Here is a 21055-nt window from a genome sequence, read left to right on the forward strand (position 1 = left end):
AGTTAACCAGAGTCACTCTGATTTTATAAAGAATACAGATAAGACATATGGCAAGTTTTTAATCTAAAGGGGGTGTACTTTTAAGTAACAGCTTTGTAGGATGACAGACATCTCGAAAGTCTTCAAGTCCTTTTTTTTTTTTTTTTTTTAAGGGCCAAGTCACAATGTTAAAAAGTCCTTGGAATTCTATGGGAGAATACAACTTTATTTCAGAAATAAGCTATGAACTTTTAAAATGAGAGCAGATGCACTATTTTCCAGAACTGGTTCCTTAACAGTTCAAAATGTTATTTTATCTCATTTTTTAATAGGTAATAAGTGGTTAGGAAGCAAGTAAAGATTAGGGCTTGATAGGAATAGTTATTTCATACCAACTTTTCACACCCAAATATCTTTTGAATTCAAATTTCTCTAAAAGGAGAGAAAGGTTTTTTCTGCTATTTTCATGGGCACAGAGGAACGTAAAATGAGCTACTCTGCTGGTCTTAGAAAGGTGGTATTACCATATAGATAATACAGTGCTCTGGGTACCACATCAAAAAAGTAAGGGTAGTGATAATGAAAAGATCATAGGAGAATATTAATGTGGAGAAAAGGATGTCCTTCTCAAAGTATTCACTGGAGAAAGGTACAGTGAGTTGGCTTCAGTGAAGAGAGGACTGTTACAAATACGACACGAACATATTTCATCATGTGATGAGCTGCATGAATGGATTAAAATCTCCATTTGCAGATCATTAGCAGAGATTTTGTAGTTAAAGGGTTATTGCCAGTGTGAGCTTAAAGGATCATCAAATACAGAATTAAAGCATCTAAAATAAAAGTAAGTTCAGTTGGCGAAAAGCATAATTTATGTTTTATGTCACTTCTCAGGTACACATTTTTGTATAAAATGAGGGCTACCTCTACACACTAAAATAGAACTATTACATTTTGGTGGTTCAGTGTGATACACAGTGGTACAACATGATGATAATAACCAGTTTTCTTTTACCACTGTAAAGTTAAGTTTTCCATATGCAGATCTGAAATTAATTGTGGTGAGATACAGAAGATTAATATTGCTTCACTTTCCCCCTAGATGTAGCAAGTCAGCTTCCACATTTCTCTAGCCCCGACCTGGTGAATAAATATGCTATAGCAGAACGTCTGAATTTTGCTTATTATTTACATCACGGACGGCCATCATTTGCGTTTGGTACTTTTCTGGTTCAGGAATTAACCAAGAGCAAGAATCCCAAGCAGCTGTGAGTCTTTAAAACATAATTTGTACTCTTAATAAAAGGCATATCTGTATTTTTAACGTGCATTTAAAAAAAAAAAAACCCTGCTACAAACATACCACGGTTAAGTAATTATATTTGGCTGATAAATTAGATAAATTTTTTTCGTTTGTGTTTTTCTGTGTATCTTAAGCTTTTTGGAATTTAGCATGTCTTACCTTTGTTAATAGGAAAAAGGATAAAAATATTTTTAAATGATAATATATTTTAAAATCATATTTAAAAAAATGATTTAGGAGCTTACTAAATGTTAGCAGTTATTATAAAGAGTGAATTCTACAATGAGATATAAACTCTATTTAAGATTTTGGTCTTTTATAATTCACTTTTTTAAAGCATAGAACTGGAAGGAGTGTTTGATATAATCAGCTTCTAAATATAGATTTACTTATTGGTTTACTTTATAGTTAACAAAGTAATGCATCTTTATGGTAAAATATCCAAGTAGTTCACAAGGGTGAAATGAAAGGTAAAAACCCCTCAGTCTCATCTTCATTCTACACAGAAAATAAACATGGTTAATTTCTTATATATCTTTCCTTGAAATTTTTCCATTCATGTAAAAGTATATATATGAGTCCTTTAAAATGTATGTACTTATGATGTCAAACTTTAGGTGGCATTAATTTTCTTGCTACTTTGTGTACCTACTGATAATTAATAAGATCACAAGTTGGCAGTCTTTGCTAAGTTCTATTCCATGTTTTCCGGATGGAGTTGGAAGCAAAAATAATTTGGACTGTGAGTAGGTAATTTAGGAGAAGATAAAATATAAGGGAATGGGGGCTGTGGAGCCAGAAGAGGACTAAAAGCTACTAAGAACCTAAATGGATGTGTACAAGGCACGAGAAAAGGGAAGAGGGAGGAAGTCATAAATCATGTGTCTGACGCTCCGTGTATCAGTAATGTACTTCCATCTGCTTTTCCTGATGAGAAACAATTTTCATGTGCTGATTTGATTTTGATTCCTTTCTTTTTCAGGATCCAGCAAGTAGGCAATGAAGCCTATGTTTTAGGGCTCTCCTCCTTCCACATACCTTCAATAGGAGCGGCCTGTATTTGTTTCTTAGAATTGCTTGGCCTCGACACCCTCAAGCTCAGAGTTGATATGAAAGTGGCCAATATAATTTTGAGCTACAAGTGTAGAAATGAAGATGCTCAGTACAGCCTTATCAGAGAGTCTCTAGGTACAGCACCTTTTTTTTTTTCCTGCGGTTTGTTTAGAGGACAAAGGACAAGTAGGTCTAAGGCATTGAATTGTGAGTGGTTGAGGAGGAAACAGTTATCTTCTTGTCTCACTCTTTCTCTGCAGAATGATTGTACTCTGTCTCACTTTCATGGGCCCTTTAATGGGTGGGGTTTTTTTTGTTTTGTTTTGTTTACTTTTTGGGGGGGGAGAGGGAGGAGGTAATTAGGTTTATTTATTTATTTACTCTTTTTTTTTAGAGGAAGCACTAGGGATTGAACCCAGGACCTTGTGCATGCAAAGCATGTACTCTACCAGTGTGAGCTATACCCTCCCCCTTAATTGGTTTGTGAAATGACTCTGGGCCACACTCTTCAAATAGAAATGCACAGGTCATGACCTTTTCTCTTTACTGTATTTTGTTGTCTATATTTCTTATAGCTGAAAAAATATCTAAACTGGCTGTGGGTGAAAAGGCAACCATAGAAGAATTGCTTGTTCTCTTAGAAGAAGGTATATGGAACAGCATTGAGCAGCAGGAAATAAAGAGGTTTGTGAGTTACAATCCCAGCCTCTTTTCTAGCAGCTTTATTGTTCCAGTCTGTTTGCCTAGTCTTTCTTCAACACTAATCCTCCTAGACATTATCTTCTTACTCATCCAGCACATAGCAAATACTCAGTAAATGGATAATGTGTTTTAATTGCATCTTGCCATCCATAAAGGAGTGTGAAGATAATGATTCCCTTTTTAGAGATGGAATTTTCCGAGAAGATGGGGAGGAGCTTTGTCTTCTCCACTACCCTGCTGGTCAGAGAAGTCTCTTAAGTGTTACATGTTGAAATCACTTCAGAAGGTGCAGGGTTGGATCTCATAAAATTTGACTCTAAGTGATGGCCTTAATTTTTTCTTGCTAATGTCAGTTGATAGTGGAAGTTGAGGGGACTGTCTGTCTACAAAAGCCCTTCTTTTTACACATTCATGTCATCTTTCCTCTGTGCTATCCACTGGGGCGGACCCAGGGAATTCATCATTCTCTTGTGTCTCCTGTCACTGACTCTCTCAACAGTTTCCTTCTCTTAGCAAGGAAGCCCAGGCACCTGTCAGGGTTCTGATACTCTAAAGTGAGTCTGCAGGAGAATTAAGCACTCAGACAAATTCTTGGGTGACTAATTTCTCAATTCTCCTGAAGATGGTACATAGCTAGTCTGACGGATGCTTAGTTGTTAAAGGAGTGAATTGTGCCAACATGCTAAGAAAGCAATTGTGCATTACAGGTGAAAGCAGCCCAATAAATAATTGGTATTCGTTGAAAGTCATTTTAGAGACTATACTGTAGTTAAATGTATTTATTTTTACTAATTTTCCAGTTTGAAGCTGTATTTTAACCACTTTTTTCCTCTGTTGCCCCCACTCCCAATTACAGGTTATCCAGTGAATCCAGCAGCCAGTGGGCATTAGTGGTACAGTTCTGCAGGCTCCACAAGATGAAACTGAGTACATCTTACCTTAGAGAATGTGCCAAAGCAAACGACTGGTTACAGTTTATTATTCACAGTCAGCTCCACAATTACCACCCAGAGGAGGTAAGCCGCTGATTGCTGCCAGCTATTCAAGAAGAGGAAACAGGAACCCTTCTCAGATGACAATGTTCTTTCTGTTGTATATACTTAGACTTTTGTTTGATATGATACTATTATTTTTACTAAGATTTCAGTAGGTCGGCTTCTGACAAAGAGCTAGTCATTACTACTAAAAGGTGAAGGAGGAGATTTTGTGACTCCAGATTGAATATGGAAACTCACCCAAAAGCAACAAACAACTTTGTAAAATTATGTGGTCACTCTGACACAGCTCAGGGTGAGAAAGAACAATTCTGTGTATGCTTTTCTCCAATATTTTCAGGTCCAGCTGAAATTGGAAGTTGGTTTTTTTTAATCATTAACCATCTAATGTGTTTTCTAGGTGAAATCTCTTCTCCAGTATTTCAGCCCTGTCCTTCAAGACCACTTAAGACTGGCTTTTGAGAACTTACCCTCAGTGTCCAGCTCCACAATGGACAATGATCAAGTCTGCAACAACTTCCCACAGGAACTCCAAAGAAACAAAGAAGAGATGACTGATTTCTTTGAAATTCTGCTCCAGTGCTCAGAGGTGCCAAACTCCTGGTGCTGGCTCCTGGCCGAAGCAGTGAAACAACAAGCCCCAATCCTTAGTGTCCTGGCCTCATGTCTCCAGGTGAGAATCATGAGGAGCCTAAGTTAAGGACTCAGAGAGCAGTAGAAGAAGTGGGAAGGGACAGGGAAGGCTGATAATCAGGGAGGAAGTAGGGCGACGACAGTGAGTCTCCAGCATGTGTTTCCAAGGTCACTGCAACTTTTTGTGCTGCTCAGGCTTAGGCTCTAGCCATCTACTGCACTTCTTTGTGCCTTGACATTCAGTACTTAAGTGGTCAGAGCCTTGGTTTCCGGTTGGCAGACATAGAGAAGGATGCTTTGGTGGACTGACCCCCTCTGCCTCTTGAGCAGGAAGATGGATGCTCAGGACAGTCCCTTGATCAGCAGTTCTGTGGAGGACAGTCTTGTTTTCTTCCACTTAGTACTTCCCTGACCTCCACATATATCCCCTCAGTCTCTTGGTCTTTTGACCTACGATACTCTGCAGGATGGTTTGTAATAGTCCCATGTGGTTGTCCATTAGAGTCTGTTACGTGTTTGAAGGGTTTTCAAGTCATTTTAACCAATCTAGTGAGGTGACTTGTCCTAAACAGGAAATACCCATCTGTAGTTGTAGCTTTGCTGGAAACTTCCTCTGTCAGGTAATCAAAGGCGCAGTTGTTACCGTATTTTGAAAAGTTCTTGTCCAATCGCAGGATGCCAGTGCTATTCCCTGTCTCTGTGTTTGGATCATCACTTCTGTGGAGGACAGTGTTGCAGCTGAAGCAATGGGACACATTAAGGGCTCAGTGGAGGACCACATCTGGGACCTTGGGGACCTCTCAGTCATATGGAGAACATTATTAACAAGGCAGAAGAGCAAAACTCTCTTCAGAGGTTTCCACCTTTTCTTTAAGGTAGTTCATTTCTTTTCCTCAGTTATTTTGGAATATATCCCTATTGACTTTTTCAGTTACTCCTATCTGTGGTCTTTGGGGTTTCCTTTTTAGCCAACAACAGATAGTGATAATAAAACTACCATTTATTTAGCAAAGTGCTTTATATACAGTATTTTAGGCAATTCTCACGAGAATCCTATACCAAATAATATTATAGGATAATTATCCTCATTTTACAGAGTGATATACCAAGGCTCACAGAACTTAAGTAACATGCCCACGGTCTCAGAGTGCTTTACTAAGTGGTGTACTTATAGTTCAGATCCATACTCTAATTCCAAAACTCCTATCCTCTGACCAAAAAGTACCCACTGAAGTGATGGAAATGTATGGACTGATGCCGCAGACAAGTAGTAGGTTGACGGATCAGCAGAGCCCATTATCCAGGGGTGTAGGTAGAAGTGTCTGCACCATCCAGTGGAACATCTCCTGCTCATGTGTAGTGGACCAAGTATAGAATAGACAAAAAAAAAACAAAAACAAAAAACTGTTGAGTAGGTGTACCTGGCCTGAGTATCTTTTTTTCCAAAAGGAAATAGAAAGGTAAACTTAACTTCCTTGCTTTTAACATATATGATTTAATTTTACTATGAAGCCTTTTCGGTTTTGTTTTGCTTTAACTTCTCTTGTATTGGCATTATTCATTAAGAAAATATATTAATTAAGTTTTGGGACTTTGTAACTTCATTCAAACTCTTCCTCAAAGGACTCCCCACTACTATTGATGATGGAGATGTATGAACTGTGTATGTTCTTCAAGAATTATAAGGAAGCCGAAGCTAAACTTCTGGAGTTCCAGAAGAGCCTTGAAACTGTAAGTTGGATTTATAGTACTCTTTCTCGCTGATCTGAAATTGATTAAAGTGGCCTATTGTCTGCTCCTTGTCAGGATATGGCATCAGTTGCGTAGCTATTATGTGGTGTAATTAAAGCTGAATCATTTGTGCTGATGAGAGGTAGAGCGGGAGTCGCATTGGCCTTGATTACATCACATCAGTTGCCAGGGATGGTAGAAAGGTTTCATCCAATGTGCTTGTTAACTCTGATCAGGATCCTGATGCTGCAGCCAAATTCAGTGGGAAGGGAGTAATGGTATTTGCTATGGGTACTGCAGAGGTATATAGGTCACATTTTGCCAATCCAGAATAACTCCAGCAGCATTCAGTGTGGAGGGTGTTTAATGCTGCTCTTCATTTTCTCAGTGTTCCTCGTGTCCAAATGATGCTGAGCTTTTTGGTCAGTTTCAGGCTTTACCTGTTCAGATGCTTGGTTCAGGCCTGTTTGTTATGTGGAGCTAATTAACCCTGTGGAAAAAAGAGGCAGCTGTAAGAAAGAAAAAGAAATATGCCTTAGTTCTGGTTGGAGTTTCAGCACTTTTGCCTTCTCTACCCTAAAAGAGCTCCATGAAAAATGAGACAAAACCATATACTGATTTTACCCAACAGATACATTACAGTGAAACCTCAGGATAGGCTTTTGCTCTCAATGATACTGGTTTTAACTGTAATGAAGATTTTAAAATTACATTATTTGAAAATACTGAATCAGTTATTCAAATATGCCTGAGGTTCCTAAATCACAGAAAACAAGGGCATTCATTTCCTTGGTCTGTCACTCTCCATGGCTGGGGCCCTACTAGGTATCTTTTTTTTTTTTTTTAATTATGACACAATACATGTAACATTTACCATCTTCACCATTTTCAATTATGTAGTTCAGTGGCATTAAATACATTCACAGTGTCGTGGAACCGTCACCACTATGCATCCCAGTAGCTCTTTTCATGTTGTAAAACTGAAACTCTGTAGCCATTAAACAGTAACTCCACTTTCTCTCCTACCCCTAGCCCCTGTCAGTCACAAGTCCACTTTCTGTCTTTATGATTTCGACTACTCTAAGTACTTCATGTGAGTAGAATTGTACAGTTGTCTTCTTGTGACTGGCTTATTTTGCTTAACTGGCTTGGGGATATAATGTCCTCAAGATCCATCCATGTTGTAGCATGTGTCAGAATTTCCTTCCTGTTTAATGCTGAATAATATTCCATTGCATTTATATACCACATTTTGCTTATCCATTCATCCATTGTTGTACATTTGGGTCGCTTCTACGTTTTAGCTGTTGTGAATAATACTGCTGTGAATATGGTATACAAATATCTTGAGACCCTGCTTTCAGTTCATTTGGGCGTCTACCCAGAAGTGAAATTGCTGGATGATATGTTAACTTTATTTTTAATATTTTGGGGAAACACCATACTGTTTTCCATAGCGCTATACTATTCCTACCAAGAATGCAAAGGCTTCCAAATTCCCACATCCTTGCCAACAAGTTTTCTGGGGTTTTTTTGATAGTAGTCATCCTAATGGGTGTGAGGTGGTATCTCATTGTATATAGTTCTGATTTGCATTTCCCTAATGATTAGTGATGTTGAACATCCTTTCATGTGCTTATTGGCCATTTGTATATCTTCTTTGGAGAAATGTCTGTTCAAGTCTTTTGCCCGTTGTTGGTTGTTGAATTTTAGGAATTCTCTACATATTCTGGATATTAATCCCATATGAGACATATGATTTGCAAATATTTTGTCTCATTCTGTGGGTTGCCTTTCTACTACTCCATTGATAGTGTCTTTTGATGCACAAAATTTAAAATTTTTCATGAAGTCCAGTTTGTACATTTTTTCTTTGTTACCCATGCCTGTGGTGTCCTATCCAAGAAATTATTGCCAAATCCGGTGTTGTGAAGCTCTTGTCCTGTGTTTTCTTCTAAGAGTTATATTGTTTTAGATCTTCGACATTTTGAGTTAGTTTTTGTATATGTTTAAGGTGAGGGTCCAGCTTAATTTTTTTGCATGGAGATGTTGTTTTCCCAGCACAATTTGTGGAAAAGCCTGTTTTTTCCTCATTAAATAGTCTTGTCACCCTTGTCAAAATTCATTTGACCATATACGTGAGGCTTTATTTCTGGGCTTTTTATTTCTATTCCGTTGGTTTAGATATCTGTCTTTATGCCAATACTACGCTGTTTTTATTACTGTAGTAGCTTTCTAGTAAGTTGTGAAGTCAGGAAGAGTGAGTCCTCTAGTTTTTTGGTTCTTTTTCAAGATTGTTTTGGTTATTCAGGATCCCTTGAGATTCCGTATGATTTTGGAATGAGTTTTTCTATTTCTTTAAAAAAATTGACTTTGTAGATCTTTGGGATAGTATTGAAATTTTAACTATAGTAAGACTTCAAATCCATAAACATGGGATGTTTCCATTTATTTATGTCTTCTTTAATTTCTTTCAGCAGTGTTTTGTAATTTCATTGTACAAGTCTTAACTCGTTGGTTAAGTTAATTCCTAAGTATTCTTTTTGATGCTGTGGGAAATGTTTTATAATTTCCTTTTTAGATTGCTCATTGTTTGTGTAGAAATGCAACTGATTTTTGTGTGTTGACTTTGTATCCTGCTACTTTGTTGAATTAATTTATTCTAAGTTTTTTTGTGAAATCTTTAGGGTTTTCTACATATAAGATCATATCATCTATAAACAGAGGTAATTTTATTTCTTCTTTTCTGATCCTTGTATATTTTTTTCTTGCCTAAACCCTCTGGCTAGAACTTTCAGAACTGTATTAAATTGAATTGGTGAAAGCAGGCATCCCTGCTTTGTTCCCACTCTTGTTCCTGCTTAGAGGAATGCTCTGTCATTCGCCATTGAGTATGATGTTTGTTGTGGATTTTTCACATATGGCTTTTGTTATGTGGTGGTAGTTTCCTTCTATTCCTAGTCTGCTGAGTGTTTTCCTTTTTATAAAACATCTTTATTGTAGTATGGTTCCTGTGCAGTAAACTGCACATATTTCAGATGCACACTTTGATGAATTTTGATAGATGTATACACCAATGAAACTACTACCACAATCAAGATAGCTGAGATTTCCATCACTCACCAAAAGGTGCAATTTTCGAATTCCCAATTTATCCCTTCCCACTCCCTTTAACCGCTGGTAACCATAAGTTTGTTCTCCATGTCTATGAGTCTGTTACTGTTTTGTAGATAAGTTCTGTTGTGTCTCTTTTTTTAGATTCCCATGTATAAGTGATATCGTATGGCATTTTTCTTTCGCTTTCTGGCATAATTAACTTAGAATGACAATCTCCAGGTCCATCCACGTTGCTGCAAATGGCATTATTTTATTCTTTTTTATGGCTAAATAGTATTCCAGTGTGTGTGTGTGTGTGTGTGTGTGTGTGTGTGTGTATCACATCTTCTTTATCCAGTCATCTGTCAATGGACATTTGGGTTGTTTCCATGTCTTGGCTATTGTATATAATGCTGCTGTGAACACTGGGGTGCATGTGTCTTTTTGAATTATATTTTCCTCTGGATATATGCAGAGGAATGGGATTGCTGGATCATAAGGTAAGTCTGTTTTTAGTTTTTTAAGGAACCTCCATACTATCCTCCATAGTGGCTGCACCAATTTACATTTCTACCAACAGTGTAGGAGGGTTCCTTTTTCTTCACATCCTCTCCAGCATTTATCGTTTGTAGACTTTTTAATGATGGCCATTCTGACTGACGTGAGGTGATATCTCATTGTAGTTTTGATTTGCCTTTTTTTAACAGTTAGTGATGTTGAGCATCTTTTCATGTGCCTGTTGGCCATCTGGATGTCTTCTTTGGAGAGATGTCTATTTAGGTGTTCTGCCTATTTTTTGATTGGGTTGCTTGTTTTTTGACATTAAGCTGTATGAGCTATTTGTATATTCTGGAAATTAGTCCCTTGTTAATCATATTATTTGCAAATATTTTCTCCCATTCTGTGGGTTGTCGTTTCATTTTGTTGATGGTATCTTTAGCTGTACAAAAGCTTTTAAGTTTAATTAGATCCCTTTTGTTTATTTTTACTTTTATGTCCATTACTCTAGGAGCTGGTTCAAAAAATATATTGCTGTAATTTATGTCCAAGAGTGTTCTATGTTTTCCTCTAGAAGTTCTATAGTATCTGGTCTTACATTTAGGTCTTCAATCCATTTTGAGTTTATTTTTAGTTTTAGGGGGCTTTTTTTGTTTTGTTTTTTCATTTTTCAGTTTTATTAGGTAGAACTATTACAATATGAATGCACATATACAATACATTGCATGTAAATACGTATACACAATGTACGGCACATATTTTTAAAATTTACATATATGTACAGTTCATTGTTTCTAAGAACGTTTAGAGCTTTACCTTTTAAACTTACATAGTTTTCAAAGGAATAAAGCCAAAAATTAGAATTAATTCAGAAAGATACACACTCCACTATTAATAGCAACATTATTTATAATTGCCAAGATCTGGAAGCACCCTAAGTGCACATGAGTAGATGAATGGATAAAGAGGATGCAACATATATATATAATAGAATACAACTCACCCACAAGAAAGGATATTTTGCCATTTGTGGCTCTTCATTCACTTTTTTTTTCACTTAAAAACCAGAATTTTATAACTGGCATAAACATTTCCATTGCATCAAAAACAACAAAATACCTAGAAATAAACTTACCCAAGGAGGTTACCTATACTCTGAAAACTGTAAGTTGATGAAGGAAGTAGAGGATGATACAAAGAAATGGAAATATATCTTGTGCTCTTGTATTGAAAGAATCAACACCATCAAAATGGCTGTACCACCCAAAGCAATCTACAGATCCAGTGCAACCTGTGTCAAAATACTGACGACATTCTTCACAGAACTAGAACAAATAATTCCAAAATTTATATGGAACCATAAAAGACCCCGAACTGCCAAAGCAATCTTTTGTAGATTTTTTTTCTTCTTTCTTCTTTTTGTTCTCTTTTCTTATGGTTTGATGACTAGAGAAGTTCCTTTAACATTTTTTGTAAAGCTGGTTTGGTGGTGCTGAATTCTTTTACCTTTTGTTTATCTGTGAAACTTTTGATTTGTCCATCAAATTTGAAAGGGAGTCTTGCTGGATAGAATACTCTTGGTTGTAAGATTTTCCTTTCATCACTTGAGATATATTGTGCCACTCCCTTCTGGCCCATAGAGTTTCTGCTGAAAAATCAGCTGATAACTTTATGGGTGTTCCCTTGTCTGTTATTTGTTGCTTTTCTCTTACTAATTTTAATATTTTCTCCTTATCCTTAATTTTTGTCAATTTGATTACTATGTGCCTTGGTGTGTTCCTCTTCAAGTTGATCCTGTGTGGAACTGTGTGGAACTCTGCACTTCCTGGACTTGGGTGACTGTTTCCTTTCCCAAGTTAGGAAAGTTTTTAGTTACTACCTCTTCAAAACTTTTCTCAGGTCCTTTATCTCTTCTCTTTCTGAGACCCCTATAACGTGAATATTAGTGCATTTCTTGTTTTCCCAGAGTTTTCTTAAACTATCCTCATTTCTTTTCCTTCTTTTTTCTTTTTTCTGTTCTGCAGTAGTGATTTCCATTAATCTGTCCTCTAGCTCACCGATCCATTCTTCTGCCTCATTTAGTTAATTTTTTGTTCCTTCTAATGTGTTATTCATTTCAGTGATTTTATTCTTCAACTGTTTGGGTATTCTTTATATTTTCCAACTCTTTGCTGTGCATCTATACCGCTCTTGAGTTCTCTGAACATCTTCGCCATCATTACTCTAAACTCTTTCTCGGATAGATTGCCTGTATCCTCGTCACTTTTTTTTCTGGGATTTTATCTTGTGCCTTGGCATGGGAGATATTCCTCTGCTGCCTCATATTGTCCATCTTTCTATTTGTATTTTTAGGTAGGTTATGTTTCTTGACCTTGGAGAGGTAGCCCTATGTAGGAGATGTCCTGTGTGTCCCAGCAGCACACTCCTCTCTTGTCACTGAAGGGTCAGGGTCCAGCCAGTCCCAGAGTAGAGTCTTGCCTGTGTTTGTGAATTCCTTCCATAAACTTTGGCATTGTTGTTTTCTTATTTCTGGTATCTGCCTCCTGGTGGATGAGGCTGGAGTAGAGGTTTTTGCAGGTTTCCTGGCAGGAAGAGTTGGTGCCTGCCCACTGCTGGGTGAAGCTTGGTCTTGGTCCTCTGGTGGGTAGAGCCATGTCTAGGGATGTGTCTAGAGGCATTTATGGCTCAGGAAGTCTGCTGATGGGTGGGGCTTCATTCTCACCAGTATGTTGTTTGGCCTGAAGCTTCCCAACACTTAAGCCTCAGGTGTTGGGTTTGGCTAGGTCTTGGTGCTAATAATCCAATCAAGATGTCATCCTCCAGGAAAGCTCATGTAGGTGAACACTCCTGGAGTGTCCATCACGGGCTTTTATATCCCCAGAGTGAGCCGCAGCCATCCCCTACCTCCCCAGGAGACCTTTTAAAACCAACAAGCAGATCTGGCCCAGGTTCCTATGAAATCACTGCCTCTGCCCTTGGAGCTGGTGCATGTGAGGCTCTGTGTACACTTCCCAAGAAAATGAAGTCTCTGTTAACCCCGGTCCCATGAGGCTCCTGGAGTTAAGTCCCACTGGCCTTCAAAACCAAATGTCCTAGGGCCTCCTCCTCCCAATGCCTGAGCCCCAGGCTGGGGAGCCTGATGTAGGACTCAGAACTCTTACTCCTGTGGGAGGGTCCCTGTGACTTAATTATTCTTCAGCTTGTGGGTCACCCAACCTGGGGGTATGGGGCCCAATTATATCATGAGCATGCCCCTCCTACCGTCCCATTATGGTTCCTCTTTATGTTTCCAGTTGAAGATCTTTTTTTTTGGCTAGGTCTTTTTTTGCCGAGGAGGTTAGCAGTCAGTTGTGGTTTTCTTGTAGTCATGAGGAGAGGTAAGCTCATGTTCCTGCTACTCCATCTTGACCAGCTCTATGTAAAGTCTATTCAGATTTGTTTGCAGCTTAACATATGATCTCTCCTGGAAGATATCCCATATGAACTTGAAAAGAATATGTTTTCTATTGTTATTGGGTAGTGTTCTATATATGCCTATTAGATCTAATTGGTTTATTGTGTGAAGTCTTCTATTTCTTTACTTATCTCCTGTCAGCTTATTCTATCTGTTATTGTGAGTGGAGTACAGGCATACCTCAGAGATACTCCAAGTTCAGTTCCAGACCACCACAGTAAAGTGAATATTGCAATAATGTGAGTCACGTGCATTTTTTGGTTTCCCAGTGCATATAAAAGGTATAGTTACACTATACTATAGTCTGTTAAGTGTGCAATAGCATTGTGGCTAAAACAAATATACATACCTTAATTTAAAACTCTTTATTGCTTAAAAAATACTCAGCCTTCAGTGAGTAATAATCTTTTTGCAATAGTAACATCAAAGATCACTGGTCCCAGAGCACCATAACAAATATAAAAATAAGGAAAAGTTTTGACATAGTATTTGAATAGAATTACCACAATGACAAAGACAAAAAATTTGTTTAAAAAAAAACAGTATTTGCAAAGCACAGTAAAGCAAAGTGCAGTAAATGAAGTATGCCTGTGTTGAAGTCTCCAGCTATTGTATATTGCATTTCTCTCTTCAGTGCCATCAGTTTTTGCTTCATATATTTTGATGGTCTGTCATTAGGTGTGTAAATGTTTATAATTGTTGTTTTCTTGCTGTCCTGAAACTTTTATTAATAGATAATGTCCTTTGTCTTTTGTAACCTTTTTTGATTTAGTCTTGGGGATTTAGTCTTGGGGTCATCTTCCTATTAGTATTTTTAGCATTTGCTTGAAATGACATAAATTCTGGCTTACTAATGGGATCTTTCTTTAATGATGGTATAAACTACAAGCAAACTAATAGAACCAGCTCAGCAATTTTAAGCAAGTCTTTTTAAGAGATTTCAAATCTTCTGGACTCAGGGGTGGGCCTAGGCCCCTCTTTAAAGAAGCTGCTAATTGAAACATGTCTGGCTAATTTCACAGCAACTCACAGGACTGTTAGTTTGGCAGTTACTAACTTGAGAGTATTTGCATTGGTTTACTGCATAGTTAGCATTCAGTCTTTAGGTCTCTTTTCCATTTTTGACTTTCACACACATGGCTCTCTACACCAGGACATGTCTCTGAGAGACAAGCTACAGAGCTGCCAAGGAGGACTTCTTTTTGCTGCTCCTATGAGCTGCAGTGCCAATTCCTGCTGCTTGGAAAGGACCTGAATAAGCATCCTCCTTTGTGACAGGAGATGCCTTGGATGATACTGTGGCTTTCTTAGACATTCCCAAGTTTGGAGGTTTTGATTTGCTGTTGCTGTAAAGCCGCTTTCCCTGACCCTGTCTTTTTCTTGTAGCTTGATACGGCGGCCACAAGGGTCCACGCGGTCATCCCTGCCCCATGGCTGAAGGAGCAGGTGTGTTTTCTTTTGAAGCTTATGCTGCAGCAGTGCAGGACCCAGTATGAGCTGGGGAAGCTTTTACAGCTGTTTGTGGGAATAGAGCATCTCTTCTCTGATGGTAAGACAATTCTTAGTTAAGTGACTGTTAAGAAGTTAGCTTATTAATCTTGAAAATAGTTTAGAAGATCATTCAGGAAATTAAAATGCATATGATATGTAACATTACATTTACAGCCCAGAATGGGGTGTGAGAAGGTTACAGGAAACTTCAATCATGGTTAAAGCATTTAAGACATCACACAACAGGACGAAACACAAGTAATGCAACTGTCTGCTCATTCTAAGCAAATAGCCACATTTACCCCTGGCGTTACCCTGTCACTCTCATTCTTTTCTCTGACAGGTTACCCTAACATATCATCATTGCTCAAGATCACAAACCTGTTTTCAGAACTGCCTAATTCCTTTTTAAAGTTTCAAAGACAAATTGTGCCTGTTTTTGCAGATTCCTACAGACGTGGGCAGTCTGTAAGCTTGCTGCTGATTGAGCAGGATTGCCTTACCCTCTTTTCTACTCGTTCGATAATTTCAAATTTTTGTTGAGTGATAATGTTATTCTTTTATTGTAGATTCTGGCATTTTCACTACCAGGGTTATTTTATCACATTAAAACTCACAGATGTTCAGCTGGAGAGCTCAAATTTGCACAAAGCAGTGACAGAGTGCTGGGCTCTGTGCCAGTTTTGTAGGCTGTGGGCTGATGACTAGAAGGAAAGGGGGCTGTTTCCAAAATGTAGTGTATATAAGCTGGTACTGGTCAGTTACCATGTAGAGCAAACAGTAGATCCTCTTAATGTAAAATGTTTTCACTGATCTGTGGTAACTTTAATTTTTTTCAGAAATAAATTTCATGTTTTCTTGCTAGAATTACTCTATCCTTAAAAAATTACAGATTGTCTACATTGTTACTATACTAACCATTACTATAATGCTTTTATTCATATAATTAAATTATTTCTATTTTTATGGAATATTTGTATGTATATACTGTATACGTGCTTAGAGAAAATAAATGTTTTTTTTTTAAACCTATGTTTTATATGGTGCCAGCAAAGAAATCTAGCATGCCCATACTGGTGTTACTGTGCTGAGTGTCTCACTTCCTTGGAAATACCGGAATCAGATCACAGCCCAGCAGGTGGCATTAAGAGCAGACTTCTAGAGAATGTTTTCCACGCCCCCACTTTGTGGTCGGGCACACGTAGGCCCCACACGTACTATTTGAGAGTAGGAGCAAACCCAGCCACATAAATTGTTGGCAGAGAATTCCTAATGTTACTGAGGATAAGAATTCCTTGAAGAGACAAATACTGTGTAATTCCACTTACATGAACATACATAACAAAACAGAAACAGACTTAGATCCCGAGAGCGAACTGGCTGGTGGCCACAGGGCGAGGCAGGGGCAGGCAAAATAAGTGAAGGGGATTAAGAGGTACTGACTCCAGTTATACAGTAAGTCAGTCATGGGGATGTAATGTACAGCAGAGAGAGTATAGTCAGTAAAATTGTAATGACTTTGTATGGTGACAGATGGTAACTAGACATATGGTGATCATTTTGAAATGTATAAGAATATTAAATCACTATGTTATACACCTGAAACTAATATAATACCCTAAGTCAATTATACTTCAAATTTAAAAAAAGAATTTCCCGGGGACATCAGGAAACGCTCAGATAGGTCTCCCTGGGTTTAGTTAGACAGGTGTCTGGAGGAGCAAGAGCTCCTCCATTCTGAATACCAGGTGCCGTGTTAGAGCTTTGGCTCTTGACCAGCTGCAAGTTTCAACTGTCCTACAAGTTCTGTGTCTTGATCCACATGATGCCTGCATTGAGTGAACGATTGTACAGATTTGTTCAAGGTAAGAGAATAATCTGGGAAAAGATAGAACTAACCTGAATGAATGGCTAAGTCTTCCAAAGGTTAATTGAGTTGCTCCTCCGTGGTAGGCCATCAACGTCCGCCCTGTATATAAAGCCAGACACGTAGGCGGAGTCCTTATGCTCATCTCTGATCTGTCAATTTTTACTCTATAAGAGCCTTTTGCTTCCTCTGCTAGCCAACTAGAGTAGAAAAATAGGTTTTTGTTTCCCTTTAGTCACATTATTATGTTAAACCTACATATTCTCCCATGATATAATTTAGTTACCCTGTAACGGTATTTTACTGATTATATGTTTATATCTGCTGCTCTTTGGCGCAGGTCCAGATGTAAAGAAGCTGTGTGTCCTTAGCCAGATTTTGAAGGATACAGCCATAGACATTAATCGTGTAATTATTACCAGCTACAGCCTTGAGAATTTTCAGCATGAATGTAGATCAATTTTGGAAAAACTGGAGACAGAAGGACAGTTTGCTTTGGCCAGGAGGGTAGCAGAACTCGCTGAGCTACCTGTGGACAACTTGGTTATTGAAGAGGTATCATCAGTCTTTTAAGTTATTTAAAATCTTAGCTTTTTGACTCAGTATTAAACTGAGAATCAAATGAGATATGTGATTTAATGGAGAGATGAGGCTTTTTCACTTCTGACACACATTACTTTCAGAAATGGATGAGCCTAGAATGCCCGTTTTTGTAAAGTGTTTGCTTTAAATATAAGGTTAACTTGTAGGACATGCTACAACTATTTTACTTGAAATAGAATCAAATATAAGGGGGCTTCGTCTTGAACCTCGTTCAATTAGATGAATTTAGAATTGTTTTTCATACCTTAACTTTTCCAGATAACATGTCCAGGATCATCTGTAACCAAGTCCCATGTTCTCTGACTTGATTTGGGTTTTAACAAGCATGATACACTTAGGGAGCATTAGCATCTATGGTACTTCTTTATCCAAGAAAGGCTAAAATTTGCTTTGTTAAATTTCACAGATAACACAGGAAATGCAGACCTTAAAACACGTTGACCAGTGGTCCCTGAAACAAGCAAGAATTGACTTCTGGAAAAAATGTCATGAGAATTTTAAGAAAAATTGCATTTCAAGCAAAGCAGCATCTTCCTTTTTCTCAGCCCAGGCTCTGAAGGCACGTGAGTGCCCCACTGAGGAGGGATGGAGCTGCGCTGAGGAGCGCCATCTGCTGCTCACCTTGACGGGACACTGGCTTGCCCAGGAGGACCTGGTGCCGCTGGAGGAGCTGGAGGAGCTGGAGAAGCAGATCTGGCTCTGCCGCATCACCCAGCACACCCTCAGGGGAAACCAGCAGGAAATAGAGCCCAGGTGTTCTCAACAGATGTCAGCTAGTGGTGAACTTACCTTTGATAGCTTAGCCAGAGAGTTTTCATTTTCTAAGTTGGCTGCTCTGAACACATCAAAATACTTAGAACTTAATGGCCTTCCTTCCAAAGACAATTGTGAGAACAGACTGGATTGGAAGGAGCAAGAGTCCCTAAACTTTTTGATTGGGCGCCTGCTGGATGATGGCTGTGTGCATGAAGCAAGTAGAGTGTGCCGCTATTTTCATTTCTACAACCAGGATGTCGCCGTGGTACTGCACTGCAGAGCGCTGGCTTCAGGGGAGGCTAGTGTGGATGACCTGCACCCAGAGATCCATGCCCTCCTGCGAGGTGCTGAGCTGCCTGAGGAGGAAGAACCTGGCTTTCCTCTCAGGAAAGTCCAAAGCAGTAAGTGAAGGAGATCAAACTGCCCTGAGTCCTGTGAGGTGCTGTTGGCGTTCTCTCCAGGAAGAAAGGGGGAAATAGAACTGCCTCTGTCCACAGATATGACTGCCTCCATAGAAAATCCCAAGGAATCTATAAGAAAATTCCTAGGATAAGCGAGTTTAGTGAGGTCACAGGATTCATCAGGTTAACATTAAAAAAAATCAGTCATATTATATGTGATCAATGTACAATTGGAAACATGATTATTTGTATAAAATAAATTTCAGTGAACTAGCGACAAGTCAGATAGATCCCCTCTAATTTTGCTGCATAGCTAGTTTAAAGACATAGGTGCTTCTACTTGAGCGACTAGCTAATTACCTAGTTCATGGATTGCCCTTAACTTAGTGTAACTTGTGTACCAAAAGGGCAAAACTAACATCATGCACTTTCCTGACTGCTTGCCTCTAGGGCCAGCTTACTGCCCTCTTGGGATCAGAGCACCTGATCTGAAAAGAAGGTCCCTCTCTGAGTTTTGGCTCTTGCTGGCTGCAGACTCTCCCACCACAGCCAAGGGGTTGCTCAGGAGCCGGGACCAGAGAGAATGGGCAGTAGGACTTTCTTTTCTGCTCCTTGAGCCTGTGCCAGGGGACATGTCCTGGAGCCTGCTCTCTCTCTGTGAGCCTTAGTGCTTGGTTCTGGGTTTCAGGTGGCATTGCATTCAGTCTGGACTTTACTAGATGAGAAGAAATGGTGACGTAGGTCATCAGTCCCCCTGCTTCTTGTTTACTTTTCAGAATCGTCGCATAGCGCTGCGTGCACTGTGTCCAGGTTTTATATTGAGTTCAGTGGGTGAGACCTAGAACTGGAAACCCCAGTGAAAGATTTTAAGGAGGGGAATAACATGATCTGAGTTGCTTTTTATTTTTTTTCTTTAAAGCATATTTTTAAGGAGTTATATCTTAAATGCAAAAGTATTACATGCTTAATGTAACAAACCACACACTATAGAAGTGCATAAAGTAATAAATGAAAGTTATTTACCCATTCAACACCACCCCCACCAGATTCCCCAGAATAACACCTTTTACTTGCTTGGTGTTCATTATTTTCTATGTGTGGCTTTGCACATGCACACACACACAATATTTATTTATTTTCTATGAAAATGCAATTATTTTTTTCTACATTTTTTCCTGTCAGTACACGTAGATTGATCTAATTGTTTTAATGGACGCAAAGTATTCCACGGTAGGAATGTACTATGATTTTTTTGAAACAATGGTTTACTGATACTACACATTTAAATTTTTTTCAATTTTGTTCTTGCTATTGGAAACAATGCTATATAAATAATTCTTTTCTACTTTTATTCCCTAAAAGAAACCCTTTATCTAATTAAGAAAGTTTTATTTTAGGCTGAGTTTTTTTAAAAATCAGAATGGATTTGAAGTTTACTATGCCTTTAAGATATCGATCCAGATGATCCTGCAAAGACTGGAAGATTGAGTTGGGGGAGGGGGAGGCTGGCAGCAGGAGACAGTAACAGCCAGTTAGATGCAGGCATAAAGGTTGGAACTAAGGCAGTGATCGAGAGGTGTTCTGGAGGTAGAGTCAGGTAGGCCTGGTGACTTATTGGACGTAAGGGGAAGTTGGGAGGGACGGAGTGTTGGGGAGAGCCTAGCAGGCATCATGGGTGACGATCTCTAGAGTGTTCAGTTAGGTGGCTTTGAGGCCTTTGTAGCCCATGAGGCCTTTGGAAGTATCTCAGGCTGGGAAATCCTGGAAGAAGGCAATGAAAGACGTTTAAGTGGGTATGAGCCCTGTCAGAAGTGGTACCAGACCCAGGGGGAGTCACTGGGGTGCAGTGAGGGAAGCTGTGAGCCAAGAGGTAGAGTCATGGGGGGCTGGGGAGAGGTCTTAACTTGCTAGCTTCGAGCCTCCCTCCAACCTCAATTTGCTTCCAGCATCAAGTTTGGATAGTCAGTCATTTGTGATGCTGCCCCCCATTGATGAAGTGGTGTCTAATCTGGAAACTCTGACAAGCAGATGCCTCCATGGGAAGAATTATTGCCGGCAGGTCCTCTGTCTGTATGAACTTGCCAAGGTACGTGCCAAAGGGTGGGGTCTCTACAGGAAGCTCCCTCTGAGAGGGAGGGAAGTGGGACTTTGGAGATAGATTTTGGACGTTGCCCTTCAGATTATAGTCATGACCTGGGAGTAGAGCTCTTCTCAGTTGTTGGTCCCGGTAAATCCATCCCTGAGGAATAGCCGGGAGTCCGTCAGGCCAAGGGCCAGGGCAGTTTGAGCTCTGGCTGCGGCTCACCCAGCCAGAAGCTAGGGCAGGACTAGCTTCTTCTCACTTCTCTCGGCCCCTAGTCTTGATCTGTAAATGACTTGATGAGGGTCCCTTCCAGCCCTAAAATATCTTAGGTTTCCCATATGGCACTTTCGATGTGGAAAAGAGCCCAAAATAAGTTTTAAAATGAAATTGACTGGAATGTAATGACTATA

General features: G+C 39.1%; 1 protein-coding gene across 1 annotated transcript in view; it reads left to right on the forward strand.

Annotated features, from left to right (window-relative positions):
* The window catches only part of SPG11 (SPG11 vesicle trafficking associated, spatacsin), a 71225-nt gene that overhangs the window by 41842 nt on the left and 8328 nt on the right, over positions 1–21055 (forward strand). The window contains exons 21-31 of the mRNA XM_072962536.1: positions 1082–1247; positions 2265–2470; positions 2911–3019; positions 3894–4053; positions 4433–4705; positions 5340–5540; positions 6289–6396; positions 14831–14993; positions 17143–17357; positions 17812–18562; positions 20509–20648. Coding sequence (XP_072818637.1) covers positions 1082–1247; positions 2265–2470; positions 2911–3019; positions 3894–4053; positions 4433–4705; positions 5340–5540; positions 6289–6396; positions 14831–14993; positions 17143–17357; positions 17812–18562; positions 20509–20648 — 2492 coding nt within the window. The remainder of the gene's footprint in view (positions 1–1081; positions 1248–2264; positions 2471–2910; positions 3020–3893; positions 4054–4432; positions 4706–5339; positions 5541–6288; positions 6397–14830; positions 14994–17142; positions 17358–17811; positions 18563–20508; positions 20649–21055) is intronic.

The sequence above is a fragment of the Vicugna pacos genome, chromosome 6 (assembly GCF_048564905.1).
Source record: "Vicugna pacos chromosome 6, VicPac4, whole genome shotgun sequence".
Classification (NCBI taxonomy): domain Eukaryota; kingdom Metazoa; phylum Chordata; class Mammalia; order Artiodactyla; family Camelidae; genus Vicugna; species Vicugna pacos.